The 19896-nt window shown below is 44.2% G+C and overlaps 1 protein-coding gene and 1 long non-coding RNA gene across 2 annotated transcripts in view; one reads left to right on the forward strand and one right to left on the reverse strand.

Annotated features, from left to right (window-relative positions):
- Positions 1-19896, reverse strand: part of LOC121440617 (lamin-B1) — a 45157-nt gene that overhangs the window by 16421 nt on the left and 8840 nt on the right. The window contains exons 2-5 of the mRNA XM_041641391.1: positions 8682-8838; positions 8107-8232; positions 4136-4306; positions 2364-2489 (exon numbers count right to left, since the gene is read on the reverse strand). Coding sequence (XP_041497325.1) covers positions 2364-2489; positions 4136-4306; positions 8107-8232; positions 8682-8838 — 580 coding nt within the window. The remainder of the gene's footprint in view (positions 1-2363; positions 2490-4135; positions 4307-8106; positions 8233-8681; positions 8839-19896) is intronic.
- Positions 1647-2744, forward strand: LOC121440618. Its single transcript, XR_005973370.1, has 3 exons — positions 1647-1734; positions 1859-1896; positions 2376-2744. It is a non-coding gene; the product is annotated as an uncharacterized LOC121440618 (long non-coding RNA).

Genomic DNA, 19896 nt, shown 5'->3' on the forward strand with positions numbered 1-19896 from the left:
CATGATGAAACTACCATGACTCAACACACTGAGACACACAACAGAAGAGCACTAAGCAGGTATTTTGTTGTTGTTCTCTTTTCTAAGATGGAAAACAATCACCAAAACCTCTTATCAAGCTGGATACAGTGGCACATACCTGCAATCCCAGTACTTGGAGTATAAGGCAGGAAGACTGGGCAAGTCTGAAGCCTGCCCATGTACCCAGCAAGTTTGAGGACTACACTACACGTACATGTATGTGTGAATGTCTTCATTTATTCCTCCACATAAAAGCTATCAGTACTGCCTAGAAGAAAAGATTCCCTCTGCCCTGATAAAGTAGAACCTAGCTGGAGCTTGTTTACTAGGGCAGTAGACTCCTAGAAACCCCAAGGATGGCAGCTTAAAATCCACCAACCTGAAGGCACTTATAGGGAAGGAGTAAAAACAGCAGAGAAACAAGGAAAAGATTGAAACTGGGTCAGGACCTAGACCTGATTCAAGTCCCCAGACCTACCACTATTTAACCACAGTCAGTCTCTGCCTCCTAGGCTATAAAACAAAGATCAGCCTCAAGAAAAGTGAAGCCAAATGCAAGCACCATCTGATGAGGAGTGGTGAGTGGCTGGTATTGATCAACTCATGGAAGGAGCACAATGGTCCATTTCCAGAAGCTACCAGTTAATGTTGCCCCAAAGTCACATGTTGAAAATCCTACTCTCCAAGATGGCAGAACTAAGAGAGACGATCTTTCTGTTGATTCCTCCCAACGAGAGTTAGTACTTTCATAAAACAGGCTCTCAGTAGTATGTGTATTTGCCTTCCAACCACGAGAAGACATGATACAGTCTGATCTAAGGAAATGGAAATAGTCTCACCATTCAGTCCTCCCTGGTCTTAGCCTTCCCAATCCTGAACCAGGGCCTATGCAACTAGCTCAGTGAGTGACGTGCTCGACAAGCAACCATGAAGACCCAAGATTGGGGGGGGGGGGCATGTGTGCACACATGTGTGCACAGTTTATAACATTTTGTTGGGCAGCCCAAGAGGACTGAGGCAGAAGGTGCAACAGAGAACAAATTCCTCAAAGAACATTTTCAACAAGAGTTGGGTATGAAAGAATCCTGGGAAGGAAGAGAAAAACCCTTTGGTATCCTGACGCCTCTGGGCAAGTCATTAAACTCGCCATGGTCTGTGGCTTGATCATTGCTAGATGAAAAGTTCAAACTCCTAGCAGGACAAACTCCAGACTAATTCTGAGATAATGGAAAGCTTTATGACACGAGTAATAAAGAGCACAGGCAGCCACATAAAAATCCGTTTTGGCTATTTATTGCCCTATTTCAGGTGACTGCTTTCTGTTTCACTTTCCAAAGCTCACAATAAATGCTTTTATACCTCTAAGAAGATTTTGGTAGAAAGAAAGGAAGAAAGAAAGAAAAAAAAAAGAAAGAAAGAGAAAAGAAACAGAAAAGTTTGCTCAATAAATAGCATAAAGTTTAAACAAGTTTCTCTGCTCAGGAAAGGAAAGAAAACAAAAGTTGGAATTACTTCCCACATAACTAAAGAGAGCGGCAATGTTTGTTGAATCCACGTGATTCCACGTGTCAGCTTTATTTACCCAGCATCGCTCTGTGTGAAACTGACTCAGAGCCACATCCAGGCCTACATTCACTTCACCTGGAGCCATGCCGCCACGGCAGCTTCCCATCAACAAACAGAAATGCAGTCACCTGTCACTGAGCTTTATGGGTAAGTTGAGGCCAGTGGCTTACTAATGGATGCAGAGATTCATAACCATTAAGTAATTTCAATTGCAAGGGGGGGAAAAGGCATTTCACCCACAATTTTGTTTTCTTTCATTTTGTTTTCAAAGTGTGAAGAGAAGAAGAGAATGGGAGCAGGGCCGCAGAGGTGAGACAGAGCACTATCGTGGCACACCATGGGTGTGTGTGTCCAGAGTGGGAGCAGGGCCGCAGAGGTGAGACTGAGCACTATCATCGTGACACACCATGGGTGTGTGTGTCCAGAGTGGGAGCAGGGCCGCAGAGGTGAGACTGAGCACTGTCTCAGCACACCAATGGTGTATGTGTGCAGAGTGGGATCCAGGTCGCCACATAACCCCCTAAATAATTAGGAATAAGGTGCTGTTCAGGTGTTTTGGGAAGGAGGGGGGATTTTGAGACAGATCTCATTACATAGCCCAGGCTGGCCATGCATTCACTATCTAATCCAGGCTGGCCTTGAATTTGCAGTCCTTGTACCTGTCTCTCAGGTGCCGGGACTGATGGTGTGCACCAAGCTACAGGATATTTATGTGATGACAGGTGGCCAGCCTTCCAGTGAACTTCCCACTCTGCCCCAGACAGAGGCCTACTCACCTCTTTCTGCAGGTTAGAGAGCTGTGAGGAGAGGCTCTCGATCCTCATGCGGCTCTCCATCAGCTCCTCCCTGGCACTGTTGACCGTGGAAGTGTTCATCTCTGAGGACAGCCTGGCGTTCTCCAGCTGTAAGAGCAGGAAGCCTTCAGTCTTAATCAACAAATGAGGAAGCAGGACTCACCAAGGCACTTCCAACCTAAGCCCTGACGGTAACTGGCTGATGAAACAGGAAAATCGTGACTGGTCCGCTGACGCCATCACCAGACAACTGTCTTTTCTCACTGGCTTCTAAAGCTATGGATTTAAACAACTTCAATGAATCTAGTTCAGTATTCCACTGAACACTTACTGTCTAGGGTAGCACTAACAAACGACAATAAAAACTTGGCTGTAGTGATGTTTGTAAAGCAAACCATCTATATGTGTTAGAGAAAGGAATGAGAACTAGAGATGGGAAGGTGTTTCAATGTTTCTTCCCTAATCCAGTCTGCGGGGCTCTTCCGCTCTTCAACTGTCTAGCTCAATGCCAGCACTCAGCAAGTGCGGGGTGGCTTCAACTCGCTTCATTAGAGGGCCAGCACTAACATGATCAGTGTGAGGCAGAGCAGTGGAAATTATTCTAAATGACTGCGTTGATTGTCTAACTCTGCCTCAAACTAATATTTTTCATTTAGTCACCTAACATTTAACATAAGAGAAAAATCATTTGCAAACAAAACCAAGACGTGTCATGTGATGTGTTCATGAATGTGGGCTGTCTGCACACTTCTAAAATGAACACTGTCTGAGTTCCCACTGTCCTTTCTATAAAACAGAACAGGCACCCAAAGGAGCAACACATCTACATACACTTGGCAATGTGGATGCAGAAAGGCTCCAGAAGTACTTGGGACTGCACGGTATTTAAGATGCTTCAGGCTTAACTGCTCTGATGTGACGTGAGTGGTCGCCGACACAAACATAACCTTTTACTTCTAGTAATACTGGAATAACCCATTTCCATCTACATCTTAGTAGCACTTAGTCTATATGAAGGCACACTAAAAATATATTCATTATGTTTATTCCTCAATAAGAGAATCATTTCTTCTATTTTTTTTAAGAATTATTATGTACACAGTGCTATACAGTATTCTGCCTGCAAGCATACCTGCCAGAAGAGGGCGCCAGACCTCATTACAGATGGTTGTGAGCCACCATGTGGTTGCTGGGAACTGAACTCAGGACCTTTGGAAGAGCAGTCAGTGCTCTTAACCTCTGAGTCATCTCTCCAGCTCCTTCTTTTTTTCTAATTAAAGTTTCTTTAAACTTTTTCTTTCATTATTTTATGTGTATGGGTATTTTGTTTGCGTGTATACTTGTACGCCACACTGAATGCAAAGGGAGAGTACTGTATCCCGTGGGACTACAGTTATAGACAGTTACGAGCTGCCATGTGGGTGCTGGGAATTGAATTCATGCCCCAGAAGAGCAAGCAGCCCGAGCGCCTAACCACTGAGCCATCTCTCCAGACCCTCGTTCTGGTTTCTAAAAAGGATCACTGTGGATGAAGAGAGCTCAGCAGTTAAGAGTTCTGGCTGCTCACCGAGGACCCAGGTTCAATTTCCAGCACACACATGGTAGCTCACAACCTTCTATAATTCCATGGGATCCAATGCCTTCTTCTGGTATGCAGATGTACAAACAAAACACCTATACACATAAAATAGATAAATAAAACTTAATCGCCTTCTTGAGGACGCCTGAGGTGCAAACGGAGCCGCAGCGCTCACCTTGGCGTGGTAGGTCTGCTCCAGCTCCTCCTTGTACAGCCTCACTTGGGCATCATGCTGCTCCCTCATCTCCTGCAGAGCCTGGGCCAGCTTGTACTCATATTCAATCTGGCGCCCAGAGTCCACCTCCACCAAACGTGTTTCATGCTTCCGTCTTGTCTCGTTGATCTCCTGCAGGGAGAGGTAACGTGAAACCAAGTTGCTTACAAGGGGAAACCCCAGATCTGATACTTCATATACTAACCTCCGAACAGGCCCGCGGTCCCTGGGGCCTCCGTTTTCAGGTAGAACATCTCTGGGCATAACTAATGGCCTAACTATGCCCTAGGAACCTCCCAGCTCCTTTCAGGGGAACAGCTACTTCACTTCACTGATGGCAAGAAATGGTCTGATTGTTTACTAAAGCGCTACATAACTGTAGGGACCTAGACACACACACTGAATGGGTTTGTGTTTCTAAGATGCTCTACTGGCAATCCTTCAGATGCCTCGAAAAGACACGGAAGGTCAGATCTGAGAGCACAGCCTCGGGCACGTGACTCCTTAGAATCTGCTGTTCCACCACTAGTAACAGTGTAGTAGGTCTTATTCACAGTGCTAGCCCTTGACTAACCCAATCCACTAAAGTAGTTCATGGAGCACTTGTGACCCTTCACTGTTTAAAGAAACTGTCCAAAGTCGGGCGGTGGTGGCGCACACCTTTAATCCCAGCACTTGGAAGGCAGAGGCAGGTGGATTTCTGCTAGTTCGAGGACAGCATGGTCTACAAAAGCTCCAGGACAGGCACCAAAGCTACAGAGAAACCCTGTCTAAAAAAAAAAAAAAAAAAAAAAAAAACCAGAAACTGCCCAAATAACCTGGAATAGGGAATGTAGCTAGGTACAGAATAAAAATTGCCTGTTTTAGCTTCTCATTATGAACATGTGTTCCCGAGTGGGAATAATTACAGAAGTCACAGGGGGCACTATAACCCATTAGAGTTGATTGTATAAATTTGTATGGCGCTAAGGATTGACCCCAAGAGCTCACAGGTTAGGTGCATATTGTATCACCTACCTAATGCCTACTCCTAAACGTATTTTCCTTCATATTTCTTTTTTTCCCCCCGAGACAGGGTTTCTCTGTGGCTTTGGAGCCTGTCCCGGAGCTAGCTCTTGTAGACCAGGCTGGCCTCAAACTCACAGAGATCCACCTGCCTCTGCCTCCCAAGTGCTGGGATTAAAGGCGTGAGCCACCACTGCCCGGCTTCCTTCATATTTCTTTGTGGTTCTCTTAACCATTAAAAACGAAAATATATTTGGTGGAAAAAAATCAGAAACCCAGGCTTGAAATCACAGCTCTGTTCCCGACCTCCTGGAGCTAAGGGCTCTTTAAGGAACAAGGCTAGAGAAAAACTGAGCCCTAGCTACCAGCAGATATCCTTGTCAACCTCCCTGGGTCTTTTTCTCCTTCCTCCTTAACTGTTTGCAATAAAAAGATTAAATGTTTTTATTGGGCAGAGTCCTCAGTGTTGGAAATGACTAGGAGAATTAAGTAGTATTTCAAGATCATTCTAAAAAAAGATAAGACACCAAATACTCAAACATACTTCCTGCTATAAAAAATACTAAATTATGCTGCTGTTGCCTTTTCTCAATTATTATCTTATGTACAAGAAACATTTCTAGTTTCTTCACCAATAACACTAAGACAAATGGCAGAGCAGGCACAGCCATAACAAAGCAAAACAAAAATATAAATCCACTTAGATAATTCAATGCTTATTAACAATTTAGAGAACAGGCTGGCTACACATTACAAGGAACTTTTATATGCAGTATTCATTTTGATTCTTTCCGCTCCTTACGTGGAGAAGTAGGGCCAGTGTTTTCTTTGTTCTTCACATGCATGTGTGGGCACAAGGCCCCCTGAGGACAGCTCACAATCTCAGTAGTCCAGCAGCCAGCTTATCCTAGGATCTCCTGTATCTGTCTCTAAAGTGCTGGGAGTTTTGGCGTTTTTTAATTATTATGAGGCACAGTAGAGCTCATTCCTTTTTTTAAATTTATGTTTATGTGTATGAGTGTTTTGTCTGCATACATGCCTAGCACTAATGGAGACCAGCAGACTGCCGGATCCCTAGGTTGGAGTTACAGTTGTAAGCTACCACGTGGGTGCTGGGATTAAACCCCGGTCCTTTGGAAGAGCAGCCAGTACCACTGAGCCATCTCTATAGCCTGCCTGTTTAGTTTTGTCACATGTTTGCTGGGGTCCTCAAAATTGCATGGCTAGTGTTTTTATCTACTGAGCCATTTCCCCAGCCAATATTCAATTTTAAATAAGAAACTGACTCAATTTGTCCCCAAGATCTGACTGCTTTTCTAGTTCACTTGGCAACAGCAATATCTTTGGTTTTTTTTTAATTTTATGTACATGAATATTTTGCTTTCATGCATGTATATACTACTTTCTTTTTTTTTTAAATTTATTTATTATGTATACAATATTCTGTCTGTATGCCTGAAGGCCAGAAGAGGGCGCCAGACCTCTTTACAGATGGTTGTGAGCCACCATGTGGTTGCTGGGAATTGAACTCAGGACCTTTGGAAGAGCAGGCAATGCTCTTAACCACTGAGCCATCTCTCCAGCCCCCTGTATATACTACTTTCAAGTCTTGTGCTCAAGAGGGTCAGAAAGGGAGATGAAGCCCCTGAAATTGGAGTTAAGAATGACTAAGAACCACCATACGGATGCTGGGACTTGAGCCTGGGACCTCTGGAAGAGCAGCTGGTACTCTTAAGCATGGAGTCAGGTCTCCAGTCCCAACAATACCAATCTTAAATATTGTTCTTACAAAGATGAACCAATTCTTGTTATTTTCTCTAATTTAAATAAAACAAACTTGTTTCTAATTCCTACAGTAACTTTAGAGTCACTGCTAGCAAAAATTCCCACAACCACACTCCTCTGAAAGACACTGGACTCCTTAATGGCTTACCTTCCTCCTTAATTCATGCCTATCTGCCTCAACCCTCTGGAAACACAGCTTTCTGGTCACAGCTGTATTGCTGACCCTTCAACCACTGCAAGGATGGTCAATGCTACTCATGTTTTATATAAACACCTATAAATATTGCGAGTATCCAGATTTCAATAAAGCCACTAATAATTTCATCCTCTGGTGTTCAGACTTAATGTAGTCCCTTTCTCCACAATGCACCAGAAGTAATGGTCTATTACTTCATCAGTTAGGTCAATAAAGGAGAATGTGGCTTCTCCCTTGTTCTGTTCACTCTCTCTGAAGAAAGCACATCCTAAGAAACCGTGTGTAAAGGACAAGTGGCAAGGGACTGATGCCTCCAGCCTCCAGCCAACAGCCATCAGTGAGCTCAGAGGTGCTTCTTCCAGCACCGCTAAAGCTTGACAACAGACTCATGAGCCCAGCTTCCAGGTTCCGTATCTTTAAACAGTGAGATGATCAAAGACTGTGGTTCTAAATTGCTAATTGAAGAATTCTGCTGGGCAGCCATAGCTGACCCAGTCGCTTAAGCATCTCTGACGGTCCAGCTGTGACAAAGCCTGTCAGAGGTGACCTAGCGCTGTGCATCCAGCGGCTTCAGTTTTTAGTGCTTTTAGCACTGGTACCCGCAAAGTGTCTCCTATCCCCCAAACCTACCATCTCTTTATCAGCTATCTTTTCCTTATAGGAAAGAAATAATACTTTGCTGTTATCTTTACTTAGTGGGGGGCTGTCACACAGAAGTGACTGTACCGCACAGAGGCCAGGGGACAGTCTGCAGGAGCAGCTTCTCCTTCCACAATGTGGGTTCTAGAGATCAAACTCAGGTTGTTGGGGAGGGCAGCAAAAGACACCTCACCTGCCCTTGTTTGTTCAGGCTACCCTCAAACTAACTCTCTTGTGCTAGGATTACAGATGAGCGACCACGCCCAGCCTCGTTTCCTTCAAAAAGAAAACTTTATATGTAAGTTACCTCTTCGTACATATTTTTACGAAACTCCAAGTCCTCGGTGAGGCTCTGACAACGATTCTCCAAATCCACTTTCAGTAAAGTTTCATCTGCTAACTGCTTTTTGGCGGCGGACAAGGATGCTTCCAGCTGTGATAGGGAAAAGTGATAAAGACTCTAAGGCAATCTGGTACTGACTTCAGATAAGAAACAGCAAGCATTAGCGCCTGCAAGTGTTTACTAGCATGTCATCTCATCTTAACTCCGTTATTTGCTGGCTCTACCGCAGGACGTCACCTCAGATCACCTATCAGACGAGTCCTCAGCAGAGAGGCAGAGGGCAATCCTTCTCGCATCAATGTTCTAGTACAATAATGAAGCAAGCTTTGAATGCGAAGAGGATGGTGTACCCAAGAGAACAGCAAGATCTGCAGAAGCCAGACCAGAAGTGATGAGAAGCTACCATGGTAGCTTCCCCAAAGAACATAATGAGGGTTCATTTAAAAAAAATAAAATTTAAATTTAAAGAAATAAATCCGCAGTCCATGCTTAAGACTGCCAACCACTCAGGCAAACACTGGTCAGCGGCAGAATCTTACCTGGGCAATCTGATCCTTCAGATCCTCCAGATCTCCTTCTAAACTCTTTTTGTCACCAAGGGCAGTAGCCAGTGCCGCGTCCTTAGAATTCAGGGCTGCCTCATACTCTCGAAGCTTGATCTGGGCTCCATTAAGATCGGATTCCTTTTTAGCATAACTGTAATAGCAGAAAAGCACAGACAACATCAAAGCCCTGCCTTGGAACCTTCTCTTGCCTGCCTAAGGAAGAAATCAAGGCAATTTAACACTGGCCGCCTGAATTTACTGAAGCCACGGAAGCTTACCCAGGAGCATCAGATCAGAGACTTCTGGGTGAACAACAGTTTCCCACATCACATGTTAACCAATGACTGTGGGAAGAAGAAACCCATAAGACCCAGTCTCTGGGGACTAAAGAGATGGCTCAGAGTTAAGAGCACTTGTCAACACACACGCACACACACACACACACACACACACACACCTTTAATCCCAGCACTCGGAAGGCAGAGGCAGGAGGATCTCTGTTCATTTGAGGCGACCCTGGTCTACAGAGTAAGTTCCAGGCCAGCCAGGGCTGTTACACAGAGAAACCCTGTCTCTAAAAACAAAAGCAAAATAAAACAAAGAAAAGAGTATTTGCTGGTCTTACTGAAAACACACGTTCAGGTCCCAGCACCCACATGATTATCTGTTATCTGTTAAGTCCAGTTCCAAAGCTCAGACACCCTCTCCCAGCTTCCACCGGCTCTAGGTACAAATGCAGCAGAGACATCATGCAGCACACACTCATTCACATAGAATCTTTTCTTTTCTTTTCAAGACAGGGTTTCTCTGTAGCTTTAGTGCCTGTCCCGGAACTAGCTCTTGTAGACCAGGCTGGCCTTGAACTCCCAGAGATCCGCCAGCCTCTGCCTCCCGAGTGCTGGGATTAAAAGCGTGCGCCACCATTGCCCAGCTTACATAGAATCTTTGATAGTAACAACTGCTTGTTGATGCCAAAAGGATTGCAAGCACCTTCTACTTCTAATAAGGTGATCTGAAATTTCCCTAATTACATGGAGTTCTATGTTGGAAAGCAATGTTCTTTATAGATATTCCATGGGGGTGGAGGGAGTCACACTGTATAGTCCTGACTAACCTGGAACTCTCTATGTAGATCAGGTTGGTGTCAAAATCATAGAGATCGGCCTTTCTCTGCCTCTGAGTGCTAGGAGAGTAAATAAAAGGTATGTGCCACCAAACCCAGGGAATAATTGTGAACAATTACATTTTAAAAGACATAATGTTTGCAATTAAATAAATATTTACCATTAATTACACAGGAAAGCCTTCACTATATCAAGATTCTAAATATTTGCTCTTAATTAAAAGTGGAGTACTGCTAATATTAAAATAAAACAAAAAATAAATTGACTCAATAATAAGAAAGCATAATTCAAGGAGAATTATTGGGGTATGACAAATATAGCCCCAACAGAACCTTTTTTTTTTTTGTCAAGTCCTGTATGCTTTAAGGCCACAAGATGGCAGACTTTAGCTGAAACTAGTCTAGAAGGGGCAAAGCAACCGTTTGAAATTTGAATTAAAACAAAACAAATAATAATCTCCTGTTTGGGCTGGAGAGACGGTTAAGCTCACTTGCTGCTCTATCAGGAGCTCCAGACTCTGAACCCCAGCTGCAAGGGGCTACACCCTCTTCTGCATTCAAGAGCACATAGACAGACAGTCACACACCTCTTTTCTAAAAAGGATTCAACCTTGGAGAATTACAGCCAAACGAGCTCATTCAAGCCCTGGGTCCCCACAGGAATCCCGTGTAGAGACCTGTGAAAAAGCCACAATTTTATCCCACCATAAAATGGCTAGTGCTGAATATGTATCATGCTACCTAGGATCTAAGGGAAAATCACTCTTTGGAGACAAGTTTCATGTAGCCTGTTATCAGTCCAGAACTCACTACACAGCCAAGGACAACCCTGAAATTAGATCATCCTGCCTACACCTCAAAGTGCTAAGATTACAGACACAGTCACAACCAGTTTACTGCATGCTGGGAACAGAACTCAAGCTTTCATATATATTAGGCAAGCACTCTACCAAACAAGTTATATCCCCCCCCCCTTTTAAAAAAAGAAAAAAGAAAATGAAAACAACATTTTTAGAAGTTGCGAGATTTTTCAGGAGTCAAGAGCACTTGTTCTTCTTGCAAAGAACCCAGATTCTATTCCCAGCACCTCCATGTACCCAGAGTGACTCCCTAACTATGTAACTGCAGTTTCTGGGAATCTGGCCCTCTTCTGACCTCTGGGGGCCCCAGGCATCCATGTGGTGAACTGACACACATGCAGGCACACTCATACACATAAAATAAATCTCAAAAGTATCAGTGTGAAGTGATGGCCCTCTGGTTACAGGAACCACGTTTACTCTGAGACCAACTCAATCAAGATCTGCCCTGCAAGCCACCATAATCTTCCCTGAAGTAAGAAAACAGGTATCGTACCAGACCTCAAGGAGGGCTCCTGCATCAGCCACTTACACACAGGTACATAAGAGTTAGAAACAGAAGGCTCAGTCGAGTTCCTGAACTTGGAAACCTATTTAACTGAGCAAACATTACTGAGGATTTAGTATAGGCTACCTAAAACAGCAAGTTAGGCAAGTTAGGTAGAGTGGATTTTGCTTATGAATGTAGCAGTCTGGTGCTTTAGTGAAAGAATGAGATGGACTTGTGGGTGTGCCTGCTATGGATACTGGTGGCAGACATTCCCTGCAGCTGCTCTTATATCCCAAGTGATGTTTTTCTGTTGGCTTAGCAGGTACACACAAATCTACTGATAGTTTGATTATCATCTATGGCCCCCACAGCTCTGCAGTCAGCACCCTGTAGTCAGCACACTGCTAGCCATTCAGGCCATGGCCTGGTGGGGATCCTGCAGCCCCGGCTCTCCCACAGCCACAATATATATAGGCTTAAATTAAGTCTCTATTATTCTATTTATCAATAAGATGAAGTCAAAGGCTAGGGTGAAAACCTGCTAGCCCAAAGTGATTGAGTTTCAACTAGCTGACCCTGCTTTATATTTATGGCCAGAGACACTACAAGAGACTCTCTTCCCTGTCTCAGAACCAAAAAGGAAGTGCCAAACTCAAGTCCCTGACCTTTCTTTCCTGAGTGTCTTCTCTTTCCAAATTGCTGGCTTCTCTATGGCCAATTCAGTCGGCTAGTCACTGGCCCCACCCCCTCCCAATTCAAGGTGTAACTCTATTAGCAAGTCTCAGGGTGTGATCAAAATATCCCATAGCACCCAAGCACCTTTCACCCCCAAACTAATGCTGTGTTCATGCATCGTTCTCCTCTTCTCCTGCAACCCCCAACATCAACAGGGAAATGCGGGTGCCTCCAGCCCCCGTATGAAGGGAGGGGAGCCCACTGGACCTCTGGACATGAGGCACACTGATGTAACACTGAGACACAGACCCAGTACTGTGGGAAACTTAGCTCCCTCAAGACTGAAGACTCAAAGAAAGGCAAGGCCTCTGTAGAGACATTCCTGAATGTCCTATACAGAAATCCTGTAGATAACAATGGTCTTGTTAAATGTTAAATGATTCTGAGGCCATGGAGATTTCAGTAAGACAGTACATGCCTGTCATACACAAAGCCCAGAGTGCAATTATAGTACCAAAATAACACCTTCCCAAGACTTTCACCCTACATAAAATGTCTTTTAAGAAAAAAAAGGCACTATTTCTACATCTCTGATATTCACTTTCCTAACTGCCCTCCCTCTCACCCTGCCAATGCCTATGATTCATAAAAACATTCTCAAGATTATAACCATCTCCAGATGAGGGCCAGTCAGGAAGTTTTATGTCAGCTGAGTGGCCAATGCCAAGGGCACGTGGAGGCCAGTCAGTGAGTTAGCCATCTGACATCCTCTCCCCACAGGTTTCTAACTGCTTTCTTAGTTTTCATTCACTAAACATGGCGCGGAGAGTCCAACTGCATCAGCACACAGGGCAGCACGGAAGCTGCCGGCTGGCATCCTAAAACAACAGTATCACCTGTTGTGTGACACCTGACACTGTCAGGGTCAGCTTAGACAGGAACCCAAAGTTACTTGACAGTAGCAATGACGGCGCTGCAAAACATCCTCCTGACTGCAGATCTGTTCAGCGCTACCGACCAACCTAAGTAAACCATTTCTACCTTCAGAGAGATCAGAGTTTTCAATTAAATTCAACACGTGAATCTAATGCTATAAATATGCACACCACTGAAAACAAGTCATAAAACATTCCTTCAGACACTTCACACAGGAACCAAAGCCAGCCGCATCCAAGAGCTAAGCTGTTTTATCCACTGTAGTTAGTACTCTATCCTGATGAAGAATTTCCATCCAGAGTTAGTTTTCCTTTCAAGTGAACTTCAAGTTCACCAGGAACAGTAAGCAATTAACTAGGTCTAAGCTCATCATTAAAGAAACAATCAGCTGGCAATTGTCCACTCACATTAAAATGTGAGAGCCCAACAGCCGCCTGCGGGAGCTGTACTTTCCCAACAGAGATAGCAGCCGGGGACACGCCCCACTCTCCGGGAACTAAACTGAAACTGCCCCTAACTGCACCAACAGGACAACGCGCTTCCTTGTTCTGTGCTCACACAGGGCTCCTCAGCACTGCCACCTCTGAATGTGCGGGTATTTAGGGTGTTTTAATGAGTTGTTTTTATTTAGCCTTGACTTGTTTTCAGATCATCATGGAAACCCAGGCTTCAGCATCAGATACATTGGGCTCTGGAACTGTGTGTCTGACCATCACCACCTGTCTGTGTCCTACATTTCCAGGAATACTCTACTCTGTCTACACCAGTCTTTCCAACTAAAACAATTTCAGCACTACTGGAAACAATGCTCAATGGAGCTGGGCACACATCTTCAATCCTAGCATTCGCGAGACAGAACCAGCCTAATCTATACAGCAAATGAATTCCAGGCCAGCCAGGCTACAAAGTCACGCATGCGCGCACACACACACACATACACACACACACACACACACACACACACACCTCAATAGATGTTCAGAAAATTATTCAAGGCCTATATTGATAACAATGGCCACTTAAAAATGAACTAGTAAGTCCATCATATCAGAATTTTCTTCCTAAACCATATCAGTATTTTCTTCCTATATATTAATATATTAGTTTCTTTTTTTCTCCTTTATTTTTTGTTTTTTTTTTGAGACAGGGTTTCTTTGTGGCTGCCTCTGCCTCCCAAGTGCTAGGATCAAAGGCATTTTTGACGTTTCATAGTATGAGTATAGTCAGGCTAGCCTTTAACATTATATATAGGAAAAGGTCTGGCACTGAACTCCTGATCCTCCTGCCTCCATCTCTAAATGCTGGGATCACAGGTATGCTTAGCTGCGCACCATAAACATTTGAAAAAAATTAAGATAGACTAATTAAAAGGAGAACCAAGGTTTTGTATAAAGCAAAAAAAATCATCAGGCCAAATTCTAGGAACAAATACTTAAATCATAACAAGCAAGGTGTAGTGAGTGACACTCATCTACGGAGCACTAAGGGTGGGACATGCAGAGTTCAAAGCCAGCCTCAACTATACACAGGGAATTCCTTTGTACCCCCACTTAAATGAACGTAATTAGAAGCTCATTACAGAATAGCTTTAGTTAGGTGTCAGGAAATGATTACCCTTCTAGTATTACACCTGACAGAAATAAATGCTCACCCAAGTGAAATTTCTAGTTTGACCAGTCACACACTACAAAGAATGAACAATTTCTAAACCATTCAGTGTAGCTATGGGTGAGGAGGAATCTATGCACCTTTAGGTCAAGACAGAGAAAAATGCCTAAATTGGGATCCTTTTACACGAGTGTTACAATTTTTATTTTCTCAAGCACATCTGTCGTTGTTATACGATTTTTCACATACTATAGGACATGTGTAAAAGTTACATTAAGGGGCTAGTGAGTTACTTCTAATGCCAGTGCTGGGGACAGATCCTTGGAGCTCACTAGTCAGCTAGCCTGGCCTACTACTCGGCAAGCCTCAGATAACAGTGAGACCCAGCAACAGCTCCTGAGTTAGGACACAGGAGGATAGCCTCCGGCTTCCACAGGCAAGTAAATACACGCCCTAACATTAATATTCAAGAGCCTGAGGCAGGGGAGGTGGGTGGCAAGATCAAGACCAGCTATCATTGATCTCCAGTGTGTGGAGGAAGGAAATCCCGGCGCTTTGACAGATTTTTAACCTTCCCCGGGTTAAAAAGGTCATCCTACGGTGCAGAGCAAGCTCAGGACCTGCTACAGTTCCATCTGGAAACCTCAACTCAAAACCAACGACAAAAGAGTGAACAATGAGACCTAAACCACGGGTGTCTGGGTTGGCAGAATAGCTACTGTCTGAGAAAAAGGTCATTTCTAAAGACTAAATGTACATGGAATCTTCCTAAGACTTTCACAAGGCCATATATGCACAAATGTGGACAGGATGAAAGATGCTTGCTAAGTGAGAAAATTACAGGACTATTCTCACTCTACAATTCTGGAGCATAAAGGGGACACATAACTTTTCGCTTGTAGCTGTAATCTAAATTATTCTATAAAAAGTTATTATTTCTAATTATCACAAAACAAGACTTTTTGTTGTTTTGCAGGGTTTCTCTGTATAGTCTTGGCTGTCCTGGAATTCCCTTTGTAGACCAGGCTGGCCTTGAACTCAGAAACTGCCTGTCTGTGTCCCCCTCCCCCATCCCCAGTGCTGGGATTAAAGGTGCACACCACCAGGTGCAGCAGCACATAAAAAAGAGAATGTTTAAATGGCTGGAAACCAAGTCACAGTGGCCCTGCACTCTAGGCTGTTCCTGTTCTAATTCCCAGAGGGCTCTTCGGAACAGCCGTAGAGGGCAGCTGCACTCCAAACACTGGCCCATTCACTCACACAACAAATAATATCAGAGCTCAGAATCCACACAGTCCAGACTTTACGACAGAGAGAGAGAGAGAGAGAGAGAGAGAGAGAGAGAGAGAGAGAGAAGAAATTTATGCCTATAATAGTCTTCATTGCCAGTCAGGCCAACAATCCTACACTCAGGAGGCTGAAGCAGGACTGCTCAAGGTCAAGGCCAACTAGAGACAAAGACCAAGTTACCAAAATAAACAAATCTGCTTTCCTAAAACCAAATAGTCCTATTTCCTAATAGGCTCAAGTTTCATGATAACATGAGTTTACTCCACCGTTACTGACCATTTTCAAAACTGTGTGAAGGGGGAAAGGACATGAGCCACAATATTTCTCATCAGGAAACCTAACGAACTTCCCTGCAATTAAAGTAAGTATACTACACAAAATACCCAATAATCCTGTAAGAACAATTCCCACCAGCAAGGGTCTCCTCTGGCACAGGCAAAGAGTACAACGCGTTATGCACGCTACGAGCTGCTAGGATCACTAATAGTAGAATAAACCATTATTGACAAATGCGCAGAATCCAGTAAGAAGCAAAGCAATTCAAACAAATCAAAATAGGAAAAGAATAAATGAGACTGGAACTGAACTACGGAACATTTCTCATCAGTATCAGTTAAGATACTGTTCCTTACACAAGTATCTAAAGCCAGTAACGTCCTCTTCTAAAGTAGTACATGATATAATTTGTGATATTATACATATATATATATATATAAAATCTACAAATATTCTCCTCCATACTTTAAAGCATTCTAGATTACCTATAACACTTAAGGCTATATGAATACCATGAAAAAGTTCTACTATAGTGGTTTTTCAATCTGTGGGTTGTGACCCCTTTGAGGTCTCCTAAGACCATCAGAAAACACAGATATTTACATTACAATTCATAACAGCAGCAAGATTACAGCTTCATATGAAGCAGAAAGAAAATAACTTTATGGTTGGGGTCACAACAGGAGGAACTGTATTAAAGGGTCATAGCATTAGGAAGGCTGAGAACCACTGCTCTACTATATTTGGTGAATAAGGGCAAGAGTCCTTACACATTTATATGGATGCGAGTTTTACTTCCAGTTGAACCTCGATGTAGAGAGCTAACTATGTACTAATTATATAAAATCATTTCTCTATCTACTAGTCACATGAGCCAACAGCACAGAAGCATTTCCAAGAGAGCATGAGGAATACTTCAAAGGTGATGATCTAAGTGGTCCTACCAAATTCTAGACTACGGAAGATATGCTGGCAAAGCAGAATGGAAGAGATCAACGCCACTACATAGCACCCAGTCAATAATGCAATTCACACATGGATGTAAAGACCAGAAGTGAAAAGGAAGGTAATCTTTTCTTTTCTTTTTTTTTTTTTTTTTTTTTTTGGTTTTTCGAGACAGGATTTTTCTGTGGCTTTGGAGCCTGTCCTGGAACTAGCTCTGTAGACCAGGCTGGTCTCGAACCTACAGAGATCCGCCTGCCTCTGCCTCCCGAGTGCTGGGATTAAAGGCATGCGCCACCATCGCCCGGCCAAGGAAGGTAATCTTAAATTACACTCACATACATGGACAAGCATACACACATGGCACACCTCGGATGGTCATTGTGGCTTGTTTTCTTGTTTTCAAGGTACGCATCACAAGTCTGAATCAGAAGTCAGGGGAAGAGTTCCCTGACTAAATCGGCGGTGAGCCCAGTGAGTGGGAACCTGGTAAAGGAAAGGTTTCAGACTGGCTTTCACGTTAGTAGACATCAAGTCAGATATGCGTCAATCGGATGAAACACACACTGTGGAGGAGACACACAGCAGGGAGCCAGTCCACCAAGGGAAGAGCCTTACTTAGGTAGAGCAACAAGTCCCAATTTGCTCAAGACCACTTCATGTGTGCTTGCTGTCCTCTTCGAGAGGACCCGGGTTCAATGCCAGCACCATACACAAGGCAGCTCACAATCATCTACACCCAAGGGACACAACACCCTCTTCTGGTCTCTAAAGGCACCAGGCACTAATGTAGTGCCCAGACACATATGCAAACAAAACATTCACACAATAAATAAAAAATAAAAGAGGGGCTGGAGAGATAGCTCAGCAGTTAGGAACACTGACTGTTCTTCCAGAAGACCTGGATTCAATTCCCAGCACCAACATGGCAGCTCACAACTGTCTGTAACTCCAGGCTTTGGCGCCCTCCACAGACATACATATAGGCAAAATTTTAATAAATAATTATTAAAATAACAAATTTTAATAAATAATTATGAAAGAAGAATCTCTCCTGAGGGTTGGAAAGATGACTCAGTAAGTAGGAAGGAGTGCTTGGTGTGCAGAGTTCAGATTCCAGCACACTGACAGCTGCACACACCTGTATCAGTACCCGTGGAGGTGGGGCACACAGGATGAGGGGTCACTGGGACTTGCTAGCCACCAGCATAGCTCCAGGTTGAGTCAAAGAGAGTCTCAAAAGGAGTAAGAAGGAACAGAGCAGGATGCCTCAAGCCTTAGAACTTTCCCTTTGGTCTCTGCCAGTGCATGCACAGACAAGAGTACCCACATACGCCTGGGGTGCAGTGGTGGCACACGCCTTTAATTCCAGCACTTGAGGGCAGAGACAGGCGGATCTCTGCGAGTTCAAGTCCAACCTGATCTACAGAGCGAGTTCCAGGACAGCCAGGACTACTGGGGGAGGGGGCAGGGTGGGAACCTACACACACATCATATAAGGAACGTGCACACACACAGATATCTCCCACACAGCACTTGCCCGGCTGCCCCGCCGAGTACAAGGCTCTGGTTCAAGCACCAACACAGCAGCAAACTTAAAGTCCTCTTCCCTTCGCTGCCGAGGTTCTTGTGGGTTAAACCATGGTCTGTGCCCTCTCAGCTGCCTTTGTTCCCCTACATTCAACCGACACCAGGCTTCCCCCACAACAAAAGCCATCTCTCAGGCACCAAAGACAATAGACAGGCTTTAGGCCTTAACCACTCCCCACCCCATCTAGTTCAATGACAACTCTTTTTCTCTGATATTACAAAGCATCTCCACTGAGTCTCCCCCACCCTCTACCTCACCTCCAGTACCTCAGAACTCTAAATGCCAGCTGACATCTCCACCTCAAAGCCAAACAAGCACCACTAACTTGTCACTACCCAGGCAGGACCCTTCAGAACAGTTCCTTCACTAGCAACCTGTCATCCCTGGTTGACACGACCCTATGCAGTGGTCACCCTAGACTCCTTCCTAAACCCTATGCCCACCCGAATCTCTTAGATCCACTTTCTCTCGTGCCTGACAACCTCAGGTCCAAGGGCTACTTTCCTTACTTCCAAGTGTCCCATGAGCCCTTGTCTTTTTATTGTGCTAACACAGCCAGATCCATGTCACTCTTGTAAGAGGTCCCTCAGAACTAAGATGCAATCCTCCCCATTACCTTAGTTATATGAATTTCTGGTACTCAGGGCAACTGCACCTTATTTTTTTCTATTGAAAAAGGAACTCAATACTTAGACATCACCTCCTCCCCTGACTCCTACTGAGCCTTAGGCAGCAGCCACGTTTCTCTAGAGCACCAGGTGTCGTAGCGCTTATTGCCTACACTAGTGCACTTCACGGTACCACAGTACTGCAATGCTGGCTTTTGGATCCCACTCTAGACCGTATGCAACGTGATAATGGGGACAGTGTCCTGCTCTGTTCCCACCACCTGCTGCAAAGACTTAGCACACGGATCTGTTCCAGTGGGTGCTCAGTACAAAATGGAGCCACATTTCTGTTACAGGGATTAAAGATTTAGAGAGGCATTAATTTCTCTTAAATTATTAAGGCATCAAGTAAAATAGGACAGCAGCTTTGTACAAAGGAGAAAAGAAAGCTTACTAATTTACTTTCACCCATTTCTTAGAAAAAAAAATATTTATTTTATTTGGGAATGGAGCAATGACTTAGTGGTTAAGAGCACTGGCTGCTCAGAGCTCAGGCCAGGGTTCCCACCAACACCCACAGAGCAGTTCACAGCAATCTATACTCCTAGGTCCTGGAGATACAACGCCCTCTTCTGGCCTCCACAGGCAACAAAAAGGCATGTGGTGCAAAGACATATGTGCAGGCAAAATACCCATACACATAAAAGCATTTTAAGTTTTAAGTTCTTTAAAAGATGTATGTGTCTGAGTATGAGCACAGAAGTGAGGGTGCCTAGGAAGCAGGTGTCAGATTCCCAAGAGCGGGAGTCA

The sequence above is a fragment of the Microtus oregoni genome, unplaced genomic scaffold (assembly GCF_018167655.1).
Source record: "Microtus oregoni isolate MIOR12 unplaced genomic scaffold, Mior012 000069F_ref0000032, whole genome shotgun sequence".
NCBI lineage: Eukaryota > Metazoa > Chordata > Mammalia > Rodentia > Cricetidae > Microtus > Microtus oregoni.